General features: G+C 48.9%; 1 protein-coding gene across 4 annotated transcripts in view; it reads left to right on the top strand.

Annotated features, from left to right (window-relative positions):
* The window catches only part of MYO18B (myosin XVIIIB), a 232385-nt gene that overhangs the window by 196825 nt on the left and 18170 nt on the right, over window positions 1-17390 (top strand). For all 4 annotated transcript variants that reach the window (XM_027566459.1, XM_027566456.1, XM_027566457.1 and 1 more), the window contains 3 exons: window positions 291-421; window positions 10920-10967; window positions 12244-12381. In XM_027566459.1, the coding sequence (XP_027422260.1) occupies window positions 291-421; window positions 10920-10967; window positions 12244-12381 (317 nt within the window). The remainder of the gene's footprint in view (window positions 1-290; window positions 422-10919; window positions 10968-12243; window positions 12382-17390) is intronic.

The raw sequence follows: 17390 nt of genomic DNA, 5'->3' as shown, positions 1-17390 counted from the left end.
GGGAAACATCACTGAGTCTTACGTCTGCCATCCATCTAGGGCGTTCTGTGTGGGGTCGCACAGGCTGGGTCTAGCATTTCTGGTGTGTGTGAGCTCCTGAGGCATCTATTTCCTCCTCTGAAATCTGTAGCATCTGTCTGAGGCTCCATGAGCCCTTCCTTAGGGAGAGCCCCTCGTGGGTACCCACCATGTCACACGGTCCCGGTGAACACCAGGCTCCTCCCCAGAGCTCTCGTAAGTGAGTGGGGGTCTCGCCCAGGGCCAACGTGTGTTGTGGTCTCTGTCCCCAGGAGAAGTACGTGGAGGAGCTCGCCGCAATACGACAGACCCTGCAGACTGACCTGGAGACGTCCATCCGACGGATCGCCGACCTGCAGGCAGCCTTGGAGGAGGTGGCATCCAGTGACAGCGACACAGAGAGGTGCCTGCGAGGGGCAGGCGGGGCGGGGCTGACGGGGGGCTGCGACAGCGACACAGAGAGGTGCCTGCGAGGGGCAGGCGGGGCTGGGCACGGTGGGGGCTGTGCCCTGGGGGCTCTGCGGTCTTCAGTGGGCAGGGCTCCCCTCTCCAGTCTGGGGGCCCAGGGATTCAGGCGCACTGTGGGTGGGAGGATAACTGGCTGGCTCAGGCGAGCAGAGGCGGGATGCTCCCCGCTGGTGGTACCGTCCTTGCTGTGGTCCTGGGCTGGTGACCGCTACTCAGAGGCGGACTGCTGCCGACTCCCCCGTGAAGGTGTTCATTTTCAACATCAGTGTGATACAGACCCAGTGGACTTACCATGTTCTGGCCTCTAAATGAAGGGCTTTATCTAAAAAATCCTCAGTTTGTGCAAAAATCGCTTCCACGCCAATATCCTGAGGATTTCTATGACGCCCACTAATGTGCAAAGCTGTGAAATTGCTGGTAAAATGGCAAATCCTGATCCTGCAGCAGCCTCCCAGCTCATGGTCACATTCAGGGTCCCCGTCCCCCCCCCCCCCACCAGTTTTATTAGAGTCATGACAGGACCAGCGTCTGTAATTACAAACCCCTGGCGTCAATACTACCCACTCCGTGCTTGGGCTGGCTTCTCCATTAATAGAAATGCTAGAGCTTTTGCATTAATTATAAAGGGAATTAATGACTGTATATACAAGTATTGGAGGTTTTTACAAATGAGCAAAACTTTTAAACCATTTTTACTTGCACAGAAGTAGATTGCTTTTCTAATAAACAGTAAAAGTTCTAAAAATAACAAGACTGAAAAGAGGCAGAGAGTCTGTTCTTGGAGGTACAGGGACAGGCTGGGCAGGTGTGACAGGGAACCAGGGACAACAACCTGTGAAACAGCCTGTGTTCAGGACAGTGTGAGGGGTGAGATGGTCACAGGACCCCCGGTGTGAAAAAATGGCGCCTTGGATCTGGACGAGCCCAGGCCGTGCGTGGGATACTTGCAGCTGGAAGAGGGGGCGGCCTGGGGAGGGCGCAGGTGCTGCCTTTCATCCAGCCCGATTTCCAATCAGGGATCTGGGGATTCATTTCAAACTTGAACCAGGGGTTTAAGTTTGTCAACTAGCTGGCTCAGATGGTAAAGAATCTGCCTGCGATGCAGGAGACATGGGTTCAATTCCTGGATGGGAAAGATCCCCTAGAGAAGGAAATGGCAACCCAGTCTAGTATTCTTGCTTGGAGAATCCCATGGACAATGGAGCCTGGCAGGCTACAGTCCACGGGGGTTTAAAGAGTCCGACACAACTTACCAGCTACCACCTGTGTTCTTATCTTGAGGATGCCCTGGACAAAGGGGCCTGGTTGGCTACAGTCATTGGGGTCGCAAAGAATCAGGCATGACTGAGCGACCTAACACTTTTACTTTCCTCCAGTTATTCAACCTCTCTGAGCCTCAGTCTCTTCATCTGTAAGATGGGTTGATAATAAGAAGTAAGTGAAAAAATCCGACCCTGGCACAGGCCCGTGTACTTGGCGGGGCTCAGCCATCGTCAGTTTCATTCATTCATCCGTGTGATCGGCTCTACCTGTTCCACACCACACTGAGCTGGGCGTTTGTCTCAGTCAGCTTGCTTCTTGTCATCATGTGTCTCTGTCCTAGAGACACAGGGAGATTGAATAACTTGCCCGGGGACAGGCGGAAGTTAAATTCCTGAGGAGTAGAGAGGGAGGAGAGCACAGGCCTCTGCCTCTGTGGAGCCCACATTCCATGTGTGTGTATGTGTGTGTGTGTGTGTGTCCCTGCCTGTGAGTACAGCGGGCAGACTGGTGAATGGAACACTAGACTACAGTAGGAGTTACAAAGACAGAGAACACGATGCTTTGATGAATAGCAGCGGGTACACCTGGCCTCTCTGAGAGGAAGAATTGAACTGAAACCCAGGCTGAAAGAAGGAGCCAGAGGCAGGAGCTCCGGAGAACATTGAGTCAGGGCCGACAAGGAGTGTTCTGGAAGTAAACAGCCTGCCCAAGTAAGATGAATGGGAAAGAGCAAAAGTCTCCTGCTCTTCTTCCTTCCCTCTCTCCCACCTTTCTTCGCCTTTTGAAGTGGCCCACTGTGTCCTCATGAAGCACCCCAGGACCCCAGGCAGGATCAGCAGCATAACCCATGAGTCCACGGAGGAATGAGAACCTGGGGCTTTTTGTTCAGAATCAGTTCAGTTCAGTCGCTCAGTCGTGTCCAACTCTTTGTGACCCCATGGACTGCAGCACACCAGGCTTCCCTTCCATTACTAACTCCCAGAGCTTGCTCAAACTCATGTCCATTGACTCGGTGATGCCATCCAACCATCTCATCCTCTGTAGTCCCCTTCTCCTCCTGCCTTCAGTCTTTCCCAGCATCAGGGTCTTTTCAAATGAGTCAGCTCTTCGCATCAGGTGGCCAAAGTATTGGAGTTTCAGCTTCAGCATCAGTCCTTCCAATGAATATTCAGGACTGATTTCCTTTAGGATGGACTGGTTGGACCTCCTAGCAGGCCAAGGAACTCTCAAGAGTCTTCTTCAACACCACAGTTAAAAAGCATTAATCTTCGGCGCTCAGCTTTCTTTATAGTCCAACTCTAACATCGATGACGTGACTACTGGAAAAACCATAGCTTTGACTAGACGGACTTTTGTTGGCAAAGTAATGTCTCTGCTTTTTAATATGTTGTCTAGGTTGGTCATAACTTTTCTTCCAAGGAGCAAACATCTTTTAATTTCATGGCTGCAGTCACCATCTGCAGTGATTTTGGAGCCCCCCAAAATAAAGTCTCTCACTATTTCCATTGTTTCCCCATCTATTTGCCATGAAGTCTTGAGACCAGATGCCATGATCTTAGTGTTCTGAATGTTGAGTTTTAAACCAACTTTTTCACTCTCCTCTTTCACTTTCATCCAGATGCTCTTTAGTTCTTCTTTGCTTTCTACCATAAGGGTAGTGTCATCTGCATATCTGAGGTTATTAATATTTCTCCTGGCAATCTTGATCCCAGCTTGTGCTTCATCCAGCCCAGCGTTTCTCATGATGTACTCTGCATATAAGTTAAATTATCAGAGTGACAGTATACAGCCTTGACGTACTCCTTTCCTGATTTGGAAAGAGTCTGTTGTTCCATGTCCAGTTCTGTTGCTTCCTGACCTGCACACAGATTTCTCAGGAGGCAGGTCAGGTGGTCTGGTATTCCCATCTCTTTAAGAATTTTCCACAGTTTGGTGTGATCCACACAGTTAAAGGCTTTGGCATAGTTAATAAAGCAGAAGTAGATTTTTTTCTAGAACTCTCTTGCTTTTTTGATGATCCAGCTGATGTTGGCAATTTGATCTCTGGTTCCTTTTCTAAATCCACCTTGAACATGTGGAAGTTCATGGTTCACATACTGTTGAAGGCTGGCTTGGAGAATTTTGAGCATTACTTTGATAGCATGTGAGATGAGTGCAATTGTGTGGTAGTTTGAGCATTCTTTGGCATTGCCTTTCTTTGGGATTGGAGTGAAAACTGACCTTTTCCAGTTCTGTGGCCACTGCTGAGTTTTCCAAATTTGCTGACATATTGAGTGCAGCACTTTCACAGCATCATCTTTCAGGATTTGAAATAGCTCAACTGGAATTCCATCACCTCCACTAGCTTTGTTTGTAGTGATGTTTCCTAAGGCCCACTTGACTTTGCATTCCAGGATGTCTGGCTCTAGGTGAGTGATCACACCATCATGATTATCTGGGTCGTGAAGATCTTTTTTGTATAGTTCTTCTGTGTATTCTTGCCACCTCTTCTTAATATCTTCTGCTTCTGTTAGGTCCATACCATTTCTTTCCTTTATTTTGCCCATCTTTGCTTGAAATATTCCCTTGGTATCTCTAATTTTCTTGAAGAGATCTCTAGTCTTTCCCATTCTATTGTTTTCCTCTATTTCTTTGCACTGATCACTGAGGAAGGCTTTCTTATCTCTCCTTGCTATTCTTTGGAACTCTGCATTCACATGGGTATATCTTTTAACTCAGATGACCATTATATCTACTACTGTGGGCAAGAATCCCTTGAAAGACATGGAGTAGCCATCATAGTCAACAAGAGTCCAAAATGCAGTACTTGGATACAGTCACAAAAACAACAGAATGATCTCTGTTCGTTTCCAAGGCAAACTGTTCTGTATCACAGTAATCCAAGTCTATGCCCTGACCAGTAATGCTGAAGAAGCTGAAGTTGAATGGCTTTATGAAGACCTACAAGACCTTCTAGAACTAACACCTCCAAAAGATGTCCTTTTCATTATAGGGGACTGGAATGCAAAAGTAGGAAGTCAAGAAATGCCTGGAGTAACAGGCAAATTTGGCCTTGGAGTACAGAATGAAGCAGGGCAAAGGCTAACAGAGTTTTGCCAAGAGAATGCACTGGTCATAGCAAACACCCTCTTCCATCACCAGATTGTCAAGGCCAAAATCAGATTGATTACATTCTTTGCAGCCAAAGATGGAGAAGCTCTATACAGTCTGCAAAAACAAGACCGGGAACTGACTATGGCTCAGATCATGAACTCCTTATTCCCAAAATCAGACCTAGATTGAAGAAAGTAGGGAAAATCACTAGAGCATTCAGGTATGACCTAAATCAAATCCTTTACTATTATACAGTGGAAGTGAGAAATAGATTCAAAGGATTAGATCTGATAGGGTGCCTGAAGAACTATGGACAGAGGTTCATGATATTTTACAGGAGGCAGGGATCAAGACCATCCCCAAGAAAAAGAAATGCAAAAAGGCAAAACGGTTGTCTGAGGAGGCCTTACAAATAGCTGTGAAAAGAAGAGACGCAAAAAGCAAAGGAGAAAAGGAAAGATATACCCATTCGTTCAGAATGGATTCGGAATTTCACTGCAGTCACAGCAAAGCTGCACCGCACGCAGGCCCCTCTGGGCGCGGGCTGCGAGCCTGTGAAGCCTCCCTGAGCCCAGGATGCCTCCTGGGAAGCATCTCCTAATCCTCAGCTGCCTTGGCCTCTCTGTCTTATAATTCCCATGGAGCGTGGGTTTCAATAATGACGTAGGCGTGGGAGGAAACGGGAAAAATCGCCCAGAAAGAAGGCTCAACACTTCTTAAGACCATCCAAGTCATGCTGTCTGGTCACTGCACAGTTAAATTGGTTATCAACGAGAAAAAGAAGTGTGCGGGACCCTGGGGTGGAGAGCCGCCATCCAGAGCAGGGCCACGCTCAAGCCGGGTGCTGCAGGCGCTCTTCCCCCGCAGCTCCGCCCTGCACGCCCCTCATAATTGCCTCATAGCCAGGGGACAGCAGTGTTGATTGGAGCCTGAGGGATTGGTCCAGGTATGTCTCTGAACTGAGCTCTCAATTAGGATTCAAACCCACCCTGGGAGAGAGACAGAGCGATGCTTCAGCTGGAGGTGAGGCTCTTTGAGAGACTTGTTCAAATTATGAAAAGTCACATTTCCCCATGTTGGGAATTAGATCCGAGTGTAACAGGCCTTCCAGGCTGGAAACGTGGCTACGTGCTCAGAAAGCCAGGAGGCCGGTGTGGCAGCATTTCAGTGCATGCTCGCCAGCACGGGTGCCCTTGCGCTGTAACTTAGACTAGGGCATCAGCCTCCTTAGATTAGTGGAGGAACACTTTAAGCTGTTCCCCCAGGCTCAGAGAACGCTCATGACTCGTGCATCAGCCGACAGCCCCATCTGTTCTTGCCCAGGGTCTGTGGCGTCATCATCTCAGCTGGGAGTTTGGGATGGGGTTGGTGGGGAGTTCAGAAAGGTCAGTGGATGACCCCTGACCCCTAGGTCAGCCAAGAGTTTCCACGCCAGCTGGCTCCATCTGGGACGAAGGCTGTGGAAAGGTGTCCTCTGGTGCTGTGTTGAGTGTAAGTTGTACATTTTCCAACATCTATGCTGCTAACTTGACGAATTTGAGCTGCGGTGAGAGAAGTAGAAAGATCTGGGCCTAAGCAAAGGTTGCGGCTGCCACCGAGGGCATCATCCCGCTTCGGCTTATTCAGTAGTGGGCCCAGGCTCTAGCCAGACTGCAAGAGTTCCTGCTGTGAAGTAGGGCAGGCTTGAGGCCCGTCCACCCTTCTCTTCCCACAAAGCTCTTAACCTCCTGCTTTTGCTTAGAAGTGGCTCACAACATTTCTCTATGATTCTGAGACATTCCAAGTTATATCCCAGGGCCTTAGTGCAGGACCGCAGGTTCATATGACGCCACGGAGGACACTGGTCTTTCTTTCTTTCTTAAATTTATTTTTGACGGTGCTGGGTCTTCGTTGCTGTGCGTAGGCTCTCTCTAGGTGCGGTGAGTGGGAGCTACTCTTCTTTGTGGCGCTCGGGCTTCTCATTGCGTCCACCCCTCTCGTTGTGGAGCGTGGGCCTAGGCGCGTGGGCTCAGTAACTGTGGTGCTGAGTTGCCCCCACAGAGGTGGAACCTTCACGGACCAGGGATGGAGCCCATGTCCCCTTCATTGGCAGGCGGATTCCTAACCACTGGACCACTGGGGAGGTCCAGATACCCAGCCAGTGGGCTTCTTGGGGAATGAGAGCTCCAAACCACTTCATCCGCCCTGGCGTCACAGGACACACTGACCGTCGTGCTACTGGCATCTCTTTCCTGAGGACTGACTTTGTGCCAGGCTACACAGCCTTACCTGCCTTCCGTGCATAGTTCTCACAACAACCCTCTGAGGGTGGTACCATTATCACCCCCATTGTACAGACGAAGAAACTGCAGCTTAGACAAGTCAGGAAACTGGCCCCAGCTCACACAGTAAGTGATGGGGCTGTAATCTGATTCCAGGTTGACCCCGTCACCCACACTTCCAGTGAGCAAGCCCTGCTGTCATGTCAGACATACCCCATCTTTCCCCTTTCTCTTGTCAAAGTCTCGGTTCTCTGCCAAGTTTACTGGCCTGTCATCCTGGTGAGCTTGTGTCTGTCACTGTGACATGGGGCCAGTGCATCTGTGCGTCACTTCCCAGGCAGTGTTTGTATTCAGACCAGAGCTGTCTGGCAAAGGCTCCATGGAAGGGAATACAGTGGGAGAGGTTTAATTACTTCTGTTGCTCACCAGCAGTCCACCTGTCCACAAGTGCCTGGCCCATGCTCCTCTTGAAAAGTCACAGGAACCAAGGCAAGAGAAAGAACCACTGAGCACGTGTCAGGAGATGAGGGAGAAACCAGGGACCACATATCATGTACCAATGCTGGTGGCACTGCCAAGGAGATCAGGACCAGGGACAGGTCGCCTGCCCTTCCTGGGCCTCTGCTTGCCTGCCCAGCAGATTAAAATCATCACATCATCACCACCACCATCATTGAGTCCCTCCTGTGTTGGGGCGGAAGAAACGGTCAGGAACAGGCAGACATGGGTCTGCCTCATGAGCTTGAGGTCAGACTTTTTCTTCATGTCGTGGAAGGGTCAGTGCGTTTTAAACTCTCTAGTTAGGAAGAACCCCCTATTACAACAAAGGAAACGCCTATAGAAAATTCTGCCTCAGGATGGAGTGTAGCCATCCTCGGATTGGAGTGAGAGAGGAGGGTTCCCTGTGGGTGGACTCAGTGTTTAAATCTGCCCTCCTTCTGAAAGGGCTCTTCCCCCAGACTAGAGACACGCTTTGAGATGTCCAGTTGTGCTGTGCCTTGGTTAATTATATTGTGCTCTAAGGATGCTCCCTTGCAGGATGCAGGTAAAGATCAGTATTGAGTCCACTGAAGTGGGTGAGGAAGTACACCTGGATGCCCAGACCTTGTCTGCTGCAGAGCTCAAGGCTAGTCGCCCTCAGGGTTATGGGGATGTTCGCTTGTCCAGGCACCCACCGGGATCTCTGGGCACAGCCTCTCTTACTCAGGCTCACAGACTCCCGGGTGGACAGTGGGCCCGAAGCTCCTCCCTCTCAGTCATCAGGCCTCCAGCCCCACGGTGGCCAGTTTTTTCCCTTCCTCCCTGCTCTCGGGCAAAAGAAACCTTGTTCTTCTGTTTCTAAGGGGAGTGCCACACCATTTTGAACTGTACGGGTTGGACTGCAGGGCTCTTCAGTTCTTTTTTTTCTTTCTCTGAGCATTTCAGAAGATGCAGCCCTATTCACTCAAACCCTTCCCTCTGCTTTCCAGGCCCCCCGCCTACCACATTCTAGCTTCTTTGGTCAGCTGGAACCAGCGTCCTTATCTGGGGTCTGTGAACGGGTAGATCAAGTGAGGGGTGTCCATGCATGAGTTCTAGAGATCATACCATGAACCCAGAGATTCTGCACTAAAATTCGAGTCTGTGTTTGTGCATCTGGGGAGGTGGAAGTCCCACAGTCCTCATAAACGATGCTTATAAAAGGCCCAGGACTCCTGCTCTAGGACCTCTCCATTGTGCATGGTCTTTAAGCGTCCACGCTAGACAGGGCCTCAGCATCTTGGTCCAGAAGCCTCATTTCACAGACGGGGACGCCTGTCACCCCAGACGGGACAGAAGGCTGAGGCCACACAGAGGGCACAAGGATTCAGTCACCGTCCTTCCCAGCCTGGCGCTCCTTCCGCAGCCCCAGTGCACAGAGCCTTAGAGGAGACTCAGACACCAGTGGGAACAGAGCTGGCGCTACTCACTTAGACTACTTCAGTTAAAGTTCTGAAGTATTTTTAAATAGTTTGTTAAAAAGTTATATCAAAAAAAATTATCCTCAAGAAGATTTAGGGTCATTAGAAAAGATACTTTCATTCTATCTCTTGCTGTCATAGCAAATTAGCTCAAATTTCATAACACAGGAATGCCCCTGCCTCACATCAAAGTGACAGACGCAAGTTCACCGGCATGACAGGCCAGTGACTTGGCCAAGAACAAAGACCTTGACAAGACAAAGGGCTGGAATCTGAGTCTCCCTGGGCTAGAGTCAGAGTGTCAGCAGGGCTCCGCTCCTTCTGGAGTCTCTGGAGGAGAGTCTGTTTCCTCACCAGCTTCCAGAAGACACCCACATCCCTTGGCTCATGGCCCCTTCCATCCTCAGAGCCAGAAATGTTGCATCTCTGACTGTTGTTCCATAGTCACAAGTCCCTGTGACCGAACCTGGAGAAAGGTCTCTGCTTTTAAGGACCAGAGTCATTAGAGGGGGCCCACCTGATAATGCAGGACAGCCTGCCTGTCTCAAGATCCTTGATCTTAACCACATCTGCATGCCCCTTTAACACCTCAGGAAACACAGTCACAGACTCCTGAGATAAAGATTGAGATGTTGACATCTTTGGGGTCGTTCTTCTGCCTCTCAAAGCGTGGTTCACAAAAGGTGCTTTTCGTTATACTGAGGAAGTCAGCAGATTTTTCTTTAAAAGGCCAGATAGTAAATATTACAGCTTCTCAGGCAGTGTGGTCTCTGTTGTAGCTGCCCTACTCTGCTATTGAGGAGCAAAAGCAGTCACAGATAAAATGCAAATGAGTGGCGGTGGCTATGTTCCAATAAAGCTTTATTAATAAGAACAGATATGTAGATTCAGTGGCCTGTCATTTACAGACCCCTCTCCTATTGGATTCACCAGACACCATCCAAGAGACCTTCCAGTCTGGCCTGAGCCGTGGGGCCAAAGGGACAAGTAAGCTATGTTCTTGGCCTGGGAAGGGCCCTTGCAGTTTGATGGGGATGAAGCAGTGTTAGTCGAAGTCAGGAGAGTGACGGGTCCTTGAGGGAAGGGACCAAGGCTACAGGGGCCTCTCAGAAGAAGTGAGCAGGGCTTCTGGGAAGGACTTGCCCAGATTCCACTGAAGAACAAAGCTGGGGGGTCCAGGCCTGAGAAGCCAGGCTCGCGTGTTAGAAGTCTGTGGTTTGACTGTCTGTGCCTGTACACTGGGTGACTACACTCTGGCTAGGAGCATGAGCCGAGTAGCTCTTACAGACCTGGGTTTCAAAGCTCTGTGACCTTGGACAGGGGTGTCAGCTTCCTCAGCTCCACGAGGGAGACTAGCAAGGTGATTAGTGGGATCACGTGTAAAACATGTTTGTTGAATCAAGAGTTCTCCCTAAAGAAGAACCACCATTGTAATTAGCTTCCGAGTTTCCCAGAGTGCACTGAGAAAGCTGACCGCCACAGCCCCATGTCTGATTGGCAAGCAGTCACAAAGGATATAAAGCCAGTGCCTCGCCCACTGACAATTATGATGCTATTAATAGCAGTACGAGTCCTGCTAAAACAGGAGCAAGGGTAATGGTTGCTACCCTTTAATTAACACTGCTTATTTGCCAAGAACCATGCTGAGACGTTCATAAGGGTGATCTTACTTGGTCAGCTCCACAGAGCTTGGGCAGAGGCCTGTGATTAGCTACATTTTACAAAGGAGCTGAGGAGGCTCAGAGAAGATGAGGAACTTGCCTAAGATCACACAGCAGCAAAGGTCAGAGGCGGGACTCAAAACATCAAAGACTGTGTTCTTCCCCAGGCCCTGGCAGCCCAAGAATAACGGACTGTTTCTTGTGCCTCCTCCTAGCGTCCAGACAGCGGTGGACTGCAGCGGTGGCAGCGGCAGAAAAGAGATGTAAGTGAGCCCTGGATAGAACTGAGCCAGTGACACCGAAGCCAGAGACGAGCCCCTGGCTGTGTCCAGTGCGCAGGAGGAACACCCACCTGGACAGTCACCGCAGTGTCCACAGGAGCTCTGACTCCATGGTCATAACACCCAGCACCGGGGACATACTACTGAACCATAGACTTCTCATAGACAAAGAGGAGCCTCTGACTTACCGCACCCGTCAGACACTGTCAGAAGGACAGACGTCAGTTGCCTCAGAAGAGTTTCTAGACTGACATTTGAGCCCTGCACATTCTGGTCCTGACTTATCCTCCACCTGGGACTCCTCTTCCTGTATCTCCCGTGCCCTCCGTACCTGTGTGGGTGCGGTTCCCTCCACCTGACACTCCCTTCTCCAGGCCTGTGTGGCCGAGCTCCAACCGTCAAAGAGGATGTAGCCCAGCAGTCACTACTGCATTCCTTCCCTTACGCCTCCAAGAAACAAATCGGGGCTCCCTCTCTGTCCTCCTTAGAACCCGTCAGCCTTCATCTACCGCACTGATAGTTTTCTTCTTGATTTTATGGTTATTTATATAGATGTCTACTCTGCTCAAGTGGGCTCTTGAAGACAGGGTCAATGTTGAGTTCATGTTTATAGCTCCTTCCCATGGTGCAGAGTGTTCTATAAACAAACAAAATTTGTGAATATGTATATTTATTATATATCGTAAATGAGTGACCGTTTCAACCAGGAAGTGAAATAGTCATTCAACACCCACATCAGTGGCAGGCCCCCACGGCCTCTCCCTGTGCTGCTTTCAGAAATGGGGTGTACAATTAAGTCTCGTCCACAGAGACATTCCAGCTAAGGTAGGCAAGCACTTAAGACCCTCACAACTGATAGATTCCATGAACATATTTGGTCTGAAATCCAATGCCAAATTTTACTCCACAATTGGAAAATACCTTGGCATCTATATTACTTCTCTTCCCAAGGAATAGCAATGATTTTTAACATGAGCATTGGAATTGGAGGGACCAGGGTTTGCATCCCAGCTGCATCCCTGACTAACTAGGTGACCTTGGTTAAGACCCACACTGGCCTCCCCAGATCCCTACTCTCATCTATGTCACAGGTACGGTGCTGGCTCCCACCTCTCAGGGATGGTATTGTGAGCACTGGTAAAGTGAGGCATGTTCAGCACTCAGCACCACGCCTGGCTCACGCTGAGGGGTGAATATCTAGTTATTGCTGTGACTGTGGTTGTCGTCGTGTTGACAACATCTTGCATTCTGGTTCTAGAGATAACGTCTCCACCCTCAGCTCCCAGCCGGAGGGCAGTCTGCAGTCTTGGTTGAGTTGTACTCTGTCCCTGGCCACAGACACCGCAAGGACCCCCTCTCGACAGTCAGCCATCAGCAGCCGTATCCTCAGCCCCAGGTAAGAGTATCCCCTGCTGCCTCTGGGTGACCAGTAGTTCAAGGAATCCCAGGCTTCCCATGTTGCCGTTTAAGTCTTCGATTTCCTGTGTCCTAGACAAGGACATGCACGGTCCAATCTGAGGTATGGCCCTGCTGCTTCTTAGCTGTGTGACTTACAGCAGGCCAGTTACCCTCTCTGAGCCTTCACTTCCTCATCTGTGAAACAGGAAGTATAAGTGTATTTACTGCCCCAAACAGTCAAAATGAAGAGGATCTAATACAGCCCACGTAATGCATGGTTTTCCAGATGATTTCAAATAGCATGGGACGAGCATTTTTAAAAATAGCTGTAGATTTAGTATGTTTGCTTTCCATCTAAGGCAAATCCTACTAATTTTCCATTTATAGATAGTTTTATATTTAAATTTTCTTTATAAACATGTTTACTGAAGTTTTTTTGGCTTTGTTTCTTTTAATGGGAAGTCTGTATAAAGACAGTTAGGCTGGATGATGTCTTCCTTGGAAATCTCAGCTTTCTTAGAATGTCAGAATTTTATATTTTGTTTCCTACCATGGAAGGAGACAAATTCAGTCATGCCTTGAGATGGGACCCTCACAAGTCTGTAGGATTGCCAATAATAATTTGTTCCAACAAATGGGCCTCAGCCTCAGCTGCAGGACTTAAATCTGTCTTCCCTCTTGCTTTCCAGCTCCATTCCTCTCAGCTCATTTGGTTTTCCTTTTCAAGGGCAGCCCTCTTGTAATGAGGAGCCAATGGCCATAAATCAGAAATTATGGATTAAACAGATGCGTAATTAAGATGAAATGCACACTGCTTGTGTGATAACAGAAGAGCCGATGTGATAAGATAGAAAAATCACATACTAGTGAAGCAGACCCAGACGAGCCCTTGCTGACTTGAAACGGGTTTGCTCTGAAGCAGGAGGCTGTCTTTACGAAAAGAAGTGGGTGGGAGTTCTTGCCAAGCTTTCGGGCATGTTCAGCAAATGGCAAATGTCTGCTGATAATCTTAGGCTGAAAGATTTGATGTTGAAAATATCAAAGGGAGGCCCTGAGAATGGGGCGCATCGGGGGAGTTAATTAAAGCAAGATTATCTGATTACCACTCTTAATTAAAAACAAAGACTGTGTGGAGAAAGAGCCATGTCCTCGGCGAACTCCGAATGCTGAGGACTTTTTCTCTCCTGATAACTAAATAACTTCTGGTCTCCCCGATCAGCCAGTGTATCAGGAAGCAGGGGCCAGAGCTGAATGTGCAAGCACTTTAACATAATATCCAAAAGTTTCATAATTATATTAGGTGCACGATAAGGAATTACACTCTGAGCTGAATGGGAGATGAGAGGCTGAAGTGATTTCTGTACGTGGACTGAAGTCAGAGCATCTGGCTTCCAGTCCCATGGCTGCTCTTCTGCAGCTGTGAGTCTTGGGGCAAAGGATTTGTTTGTTTGATAATTTTTAATGGAGGATAGTTGATTTACAGTGTTGTGTTAGTTTCTGCTGTACAGCAAAGTGAATCAGTTACACATATACATGTATCCACTCTTTTTTAGATTATTTTCCTGTATATCATTACAGAGTATTGATTAGAGTTCCCTGTGCTGTACAGTAGGTCCTTATTACTTATCTATTTTATATATAGTAGTGTGTATATGGGGCTTCCCTGGTGGCTCAGTGGTAAAGAATCCGCCTGCTGATGCGGGAGAATTGGATTCCATCCCTGGAGAAAGACATGGCAACCCACTCCAGTACTCTTGCCTGGGAAATCCCACGGACAGAGGACCCTCGAGGGTTACAAGCCGTGGGGTGGCAAAAGCGTCGGACACAACTGAGAGGCTAAACAACAACTGTGTGTACACGTCAGTTGCAGTTCCCAGTGTATCCCTTTCTCCCTTCCCCCATTAGTAACCATAAATTTGGGGCAAGTTGCTTAACTTTCCATGTCTTCTTGTGAGTAAACCATTGTCAGGATTAACTAGAAGATGCACTCAGAGCCCAGCTCCTAGAAAGAGCTCAAGAAAACCAGCTGCTTTCCTGGTGTTGGTATTTGATGCCCAGAGTAACCCCAGGGAACCGATGCCATCACCTCCATGCTGCACAAGAGGGATCCGAGGCCCAGAGGTTCAGGAGCAACTGACTGAGGCAAACTCAGCCACACCCCAGCTCCTGTAGCTTCGCCCTGGGCAGCACCTCCAGGCAGCCCTCGCTAGAGCCCAGCCCCCCTTTCCCTGCCCACTCCCCTCCAAGTCCTCAGGCTGGTCCAGCTGCAGCTCGGAGCAGAGGGGCCTGCACCAAGGAAAGCAGTGGAGCAGGAGGCAAGAAGGGACCAGAAGCCCCTTGTCATTTTCTTCATGTTGGTGTCCCTCTGGCTGGCACACAGATGGTGCTCCATAAATGTCTGTTGAATGAATAACTGACCATAAGAGCAACACTTGAGCAGAAATGCTAACTGTACTTGGTCACAACTCAGCTTTGTGATTCAGAGAGGGTCAGTAATTTGCTCCATGTCATCAGGAGGGAAGCAAAAGAGCCAGGATTTGCACTCTGGTTTTAATCCTTCCAAAGCCTGTATTGTGTTTGCCATGCTGCCATGACGCTGACTTTTATCCAGGAGGTGAATCACTCACCTGGCAAAGTTTACTGGCAAAGAGCTGGCCCGTTATTAATATTAAAACTATATAAGGGTCAGTATTCAACATCCATCCAAATGATATTTATTAAGTGCCTACTGAGTGCCAGATTCCATGGCGTTAAGCCTTGAAAATTTTGAGCCCTTATTAACCTATTAACGTGTACTCTTAAACATACTCTTTGGAGTATGTTTACAGTTTAAAGATTCTAGAACTTCTGAGTTAAAAGGGACCATTAGATTATTTATTATTAGTCCAATCCTCTCATTATATAAATGGGAAAAAGTGAGGTCTGCAGAGGGAACTATCTCACCTAAGCTTATAGTAAAGACTGACCCAGAGTTCAGGTGCCTTGACATCCAGCTTTATAATCTCTAAATACTTCTCCCTTTTATTAGAATATAACTGAGAAGGCGATAGTCTTCTTGGCCACACCCCAACCTCAGCTCCCTTCCAAAAGGTGTCAGTGTCTTCAGTCCGGTGTGTACCCTTCCACATCTTTCTCTATGTATTCATAAACACACGTACTGTAGCAAATACGCAGCGTATTGTGGGCTTTTAAAGCGCAGAGTGACATGGTGCCACATTACGCACCTCTGTCTGTGTGTGAAGTGGTTTCAGTTGTGTCCAACTCTGTGTGACCTTTGAACTGTAGCCCACCAGGCTCCTGGGTCCATAGGATTCTCCAAGCAAGAACACTGGAGCGGGTTGCCATGCCCTAAATGTATCTAAATTCTCAAAGTGCTTCTTTCTTTCCCTCAATAATATACTTTAGAGATCACACCCTGTCTGTTCACATAAGTCTGTCTCATTCTTTTAAATTCCTGCAGAAAATCTTAAAATGATGCCATGGATTTATTAAACTGTATTCCTGTTTCACTTTCAGTTGATTTCAGGATATTTGCTATTAACCTGTTGTGTGTGTGTGCTTAGTCACGTCCAACTCTTTGTGACCCCATGAACTGTAGCCTGCCAGTCTCCTCTGTCCAAGGAATTTCCCAGGCAATAATACTGGAGAGGGTTGCCATTTCCTCCTCTAGGGGATCTTCCTAACCCAGGGATAGAACCCTCCTTTCTTTATCTCCTGAATTGACAGGCAGATTCTTTGTCACTGAGCCACCTGGGAAGCCCTGTTAACCTGTTAGCCTTTAAACACACACACACACACCAGCCCTATTAACCTGTTAGCCTTTAAACGCATACACACACACTCTTGTGCACAGGACAGATGATTCTCTCCGTCAAAGGGAATTTGCATTTTAAACTTGACCAGATGCTACCGGGTCATCTGGGCGCTGTCCTTGCTGAGGAGGTGGAGGCAGGTTAGAGACAAGGGGAACTCTATGGCATGCACCCCCATATGACCTGGCCCATCACAGGGCTCAACAAATGAGTCTCTTGGACATTTCCAAATTTGACTGAAAAAGAAGGTCACTCTAAAAAAAGAAGAGAGGGAGAAAGCAGTCTTCTGCCAAAAAAGTAAAAGCATTCCTTGTATTATTTATAAGAGGACGTCAACTCAAGAGAAATATGCCTAAAGCTTGATGATTTACAGCCCAGGAGTCATGAAGCTGCTGATAAATGCAAGAGCTTCTGGAGATGGAGACACTAAATTACCTCCGTGCCCCTGGGGAGGGAGTTTATAGGCTTGGTGGTGGCAGCCGGCTTGGCTCCAGAGCCTCTCTTGATGGCCGGCTGCAGCTGGTGCCAGGGCTCCCAGCCCACGGTGTGCCCGGCCCTGCAGGGTGCCTGCCTCTCCCTCCTGCCCCCTGGGCCACCACCCTGCCAGTAGAGTGTTCCAGTAAAGGGTTCTGTCCTCTCCCTTCCAGTCCTCACAGCACCTCGGGCTCTCCAAAGGGGGCCAAGCCCCATTTTCGTCCAAAGCCCCATGCCCACGTCTCTCAGAACCTCAGCCTTGGTCACTCACACAGCTCTGCAGGGTCCAAGCACAGACGGGCATTAACTGAACCGGCTGTATAGACGCTGATGCCTTGTCACTGGCCTGTTTTCTTTCATTTTACTGGACAAGTTATTCCAAACCATCCTGACTTTCCTCTGTGTCCAACTCCTTACTCTGAGCAGACACCCTAAACTCCTGGTTCATTCAAAGGAAAAACAGCAGCCTCAGAACGGTACCTGTAAATTGATCACCGTCTGCCCCAGCTTCCCTCTGGTCCCAGAAAACGAGACCCGGTTTTGGTTGCGTGGAATCCGTGCCCCGCCGCCCGCTCACTCCTACAGTCTCGGCTCCGCGTTTCCAGCTGCCCTTCCTCTGTGGGTTATGAACACCCTGGGGTCCTCCCGGCCTAACTATATCCTCACCCGTTACCCTGCAGTCCGGTTCCCCCCTTTGGAGCCGGGCTTCGCCAGAGTGGGG

Source organism: Bos indicus x Bos taurus, chromosome 17 (assembly GCF_003369695.1).
Source record: "Bos indicus x Bos taurus breed Angus x Brahman F1 hybrid chromosome 17, Bos_hybrid_MaternalHap_v2.0, whole genome shotgun sequence".
In the NCBI taxonomy this organism is placed as follows: Eukaryota; Metazoa; Chordata; class Mammalia; order Artiodactyla; family Bovidae; genus Bos; species Bos indicus x Bos taurus.
This window is presented reverse-complemented; position numbering and strand designations above follow the sequence as displayed.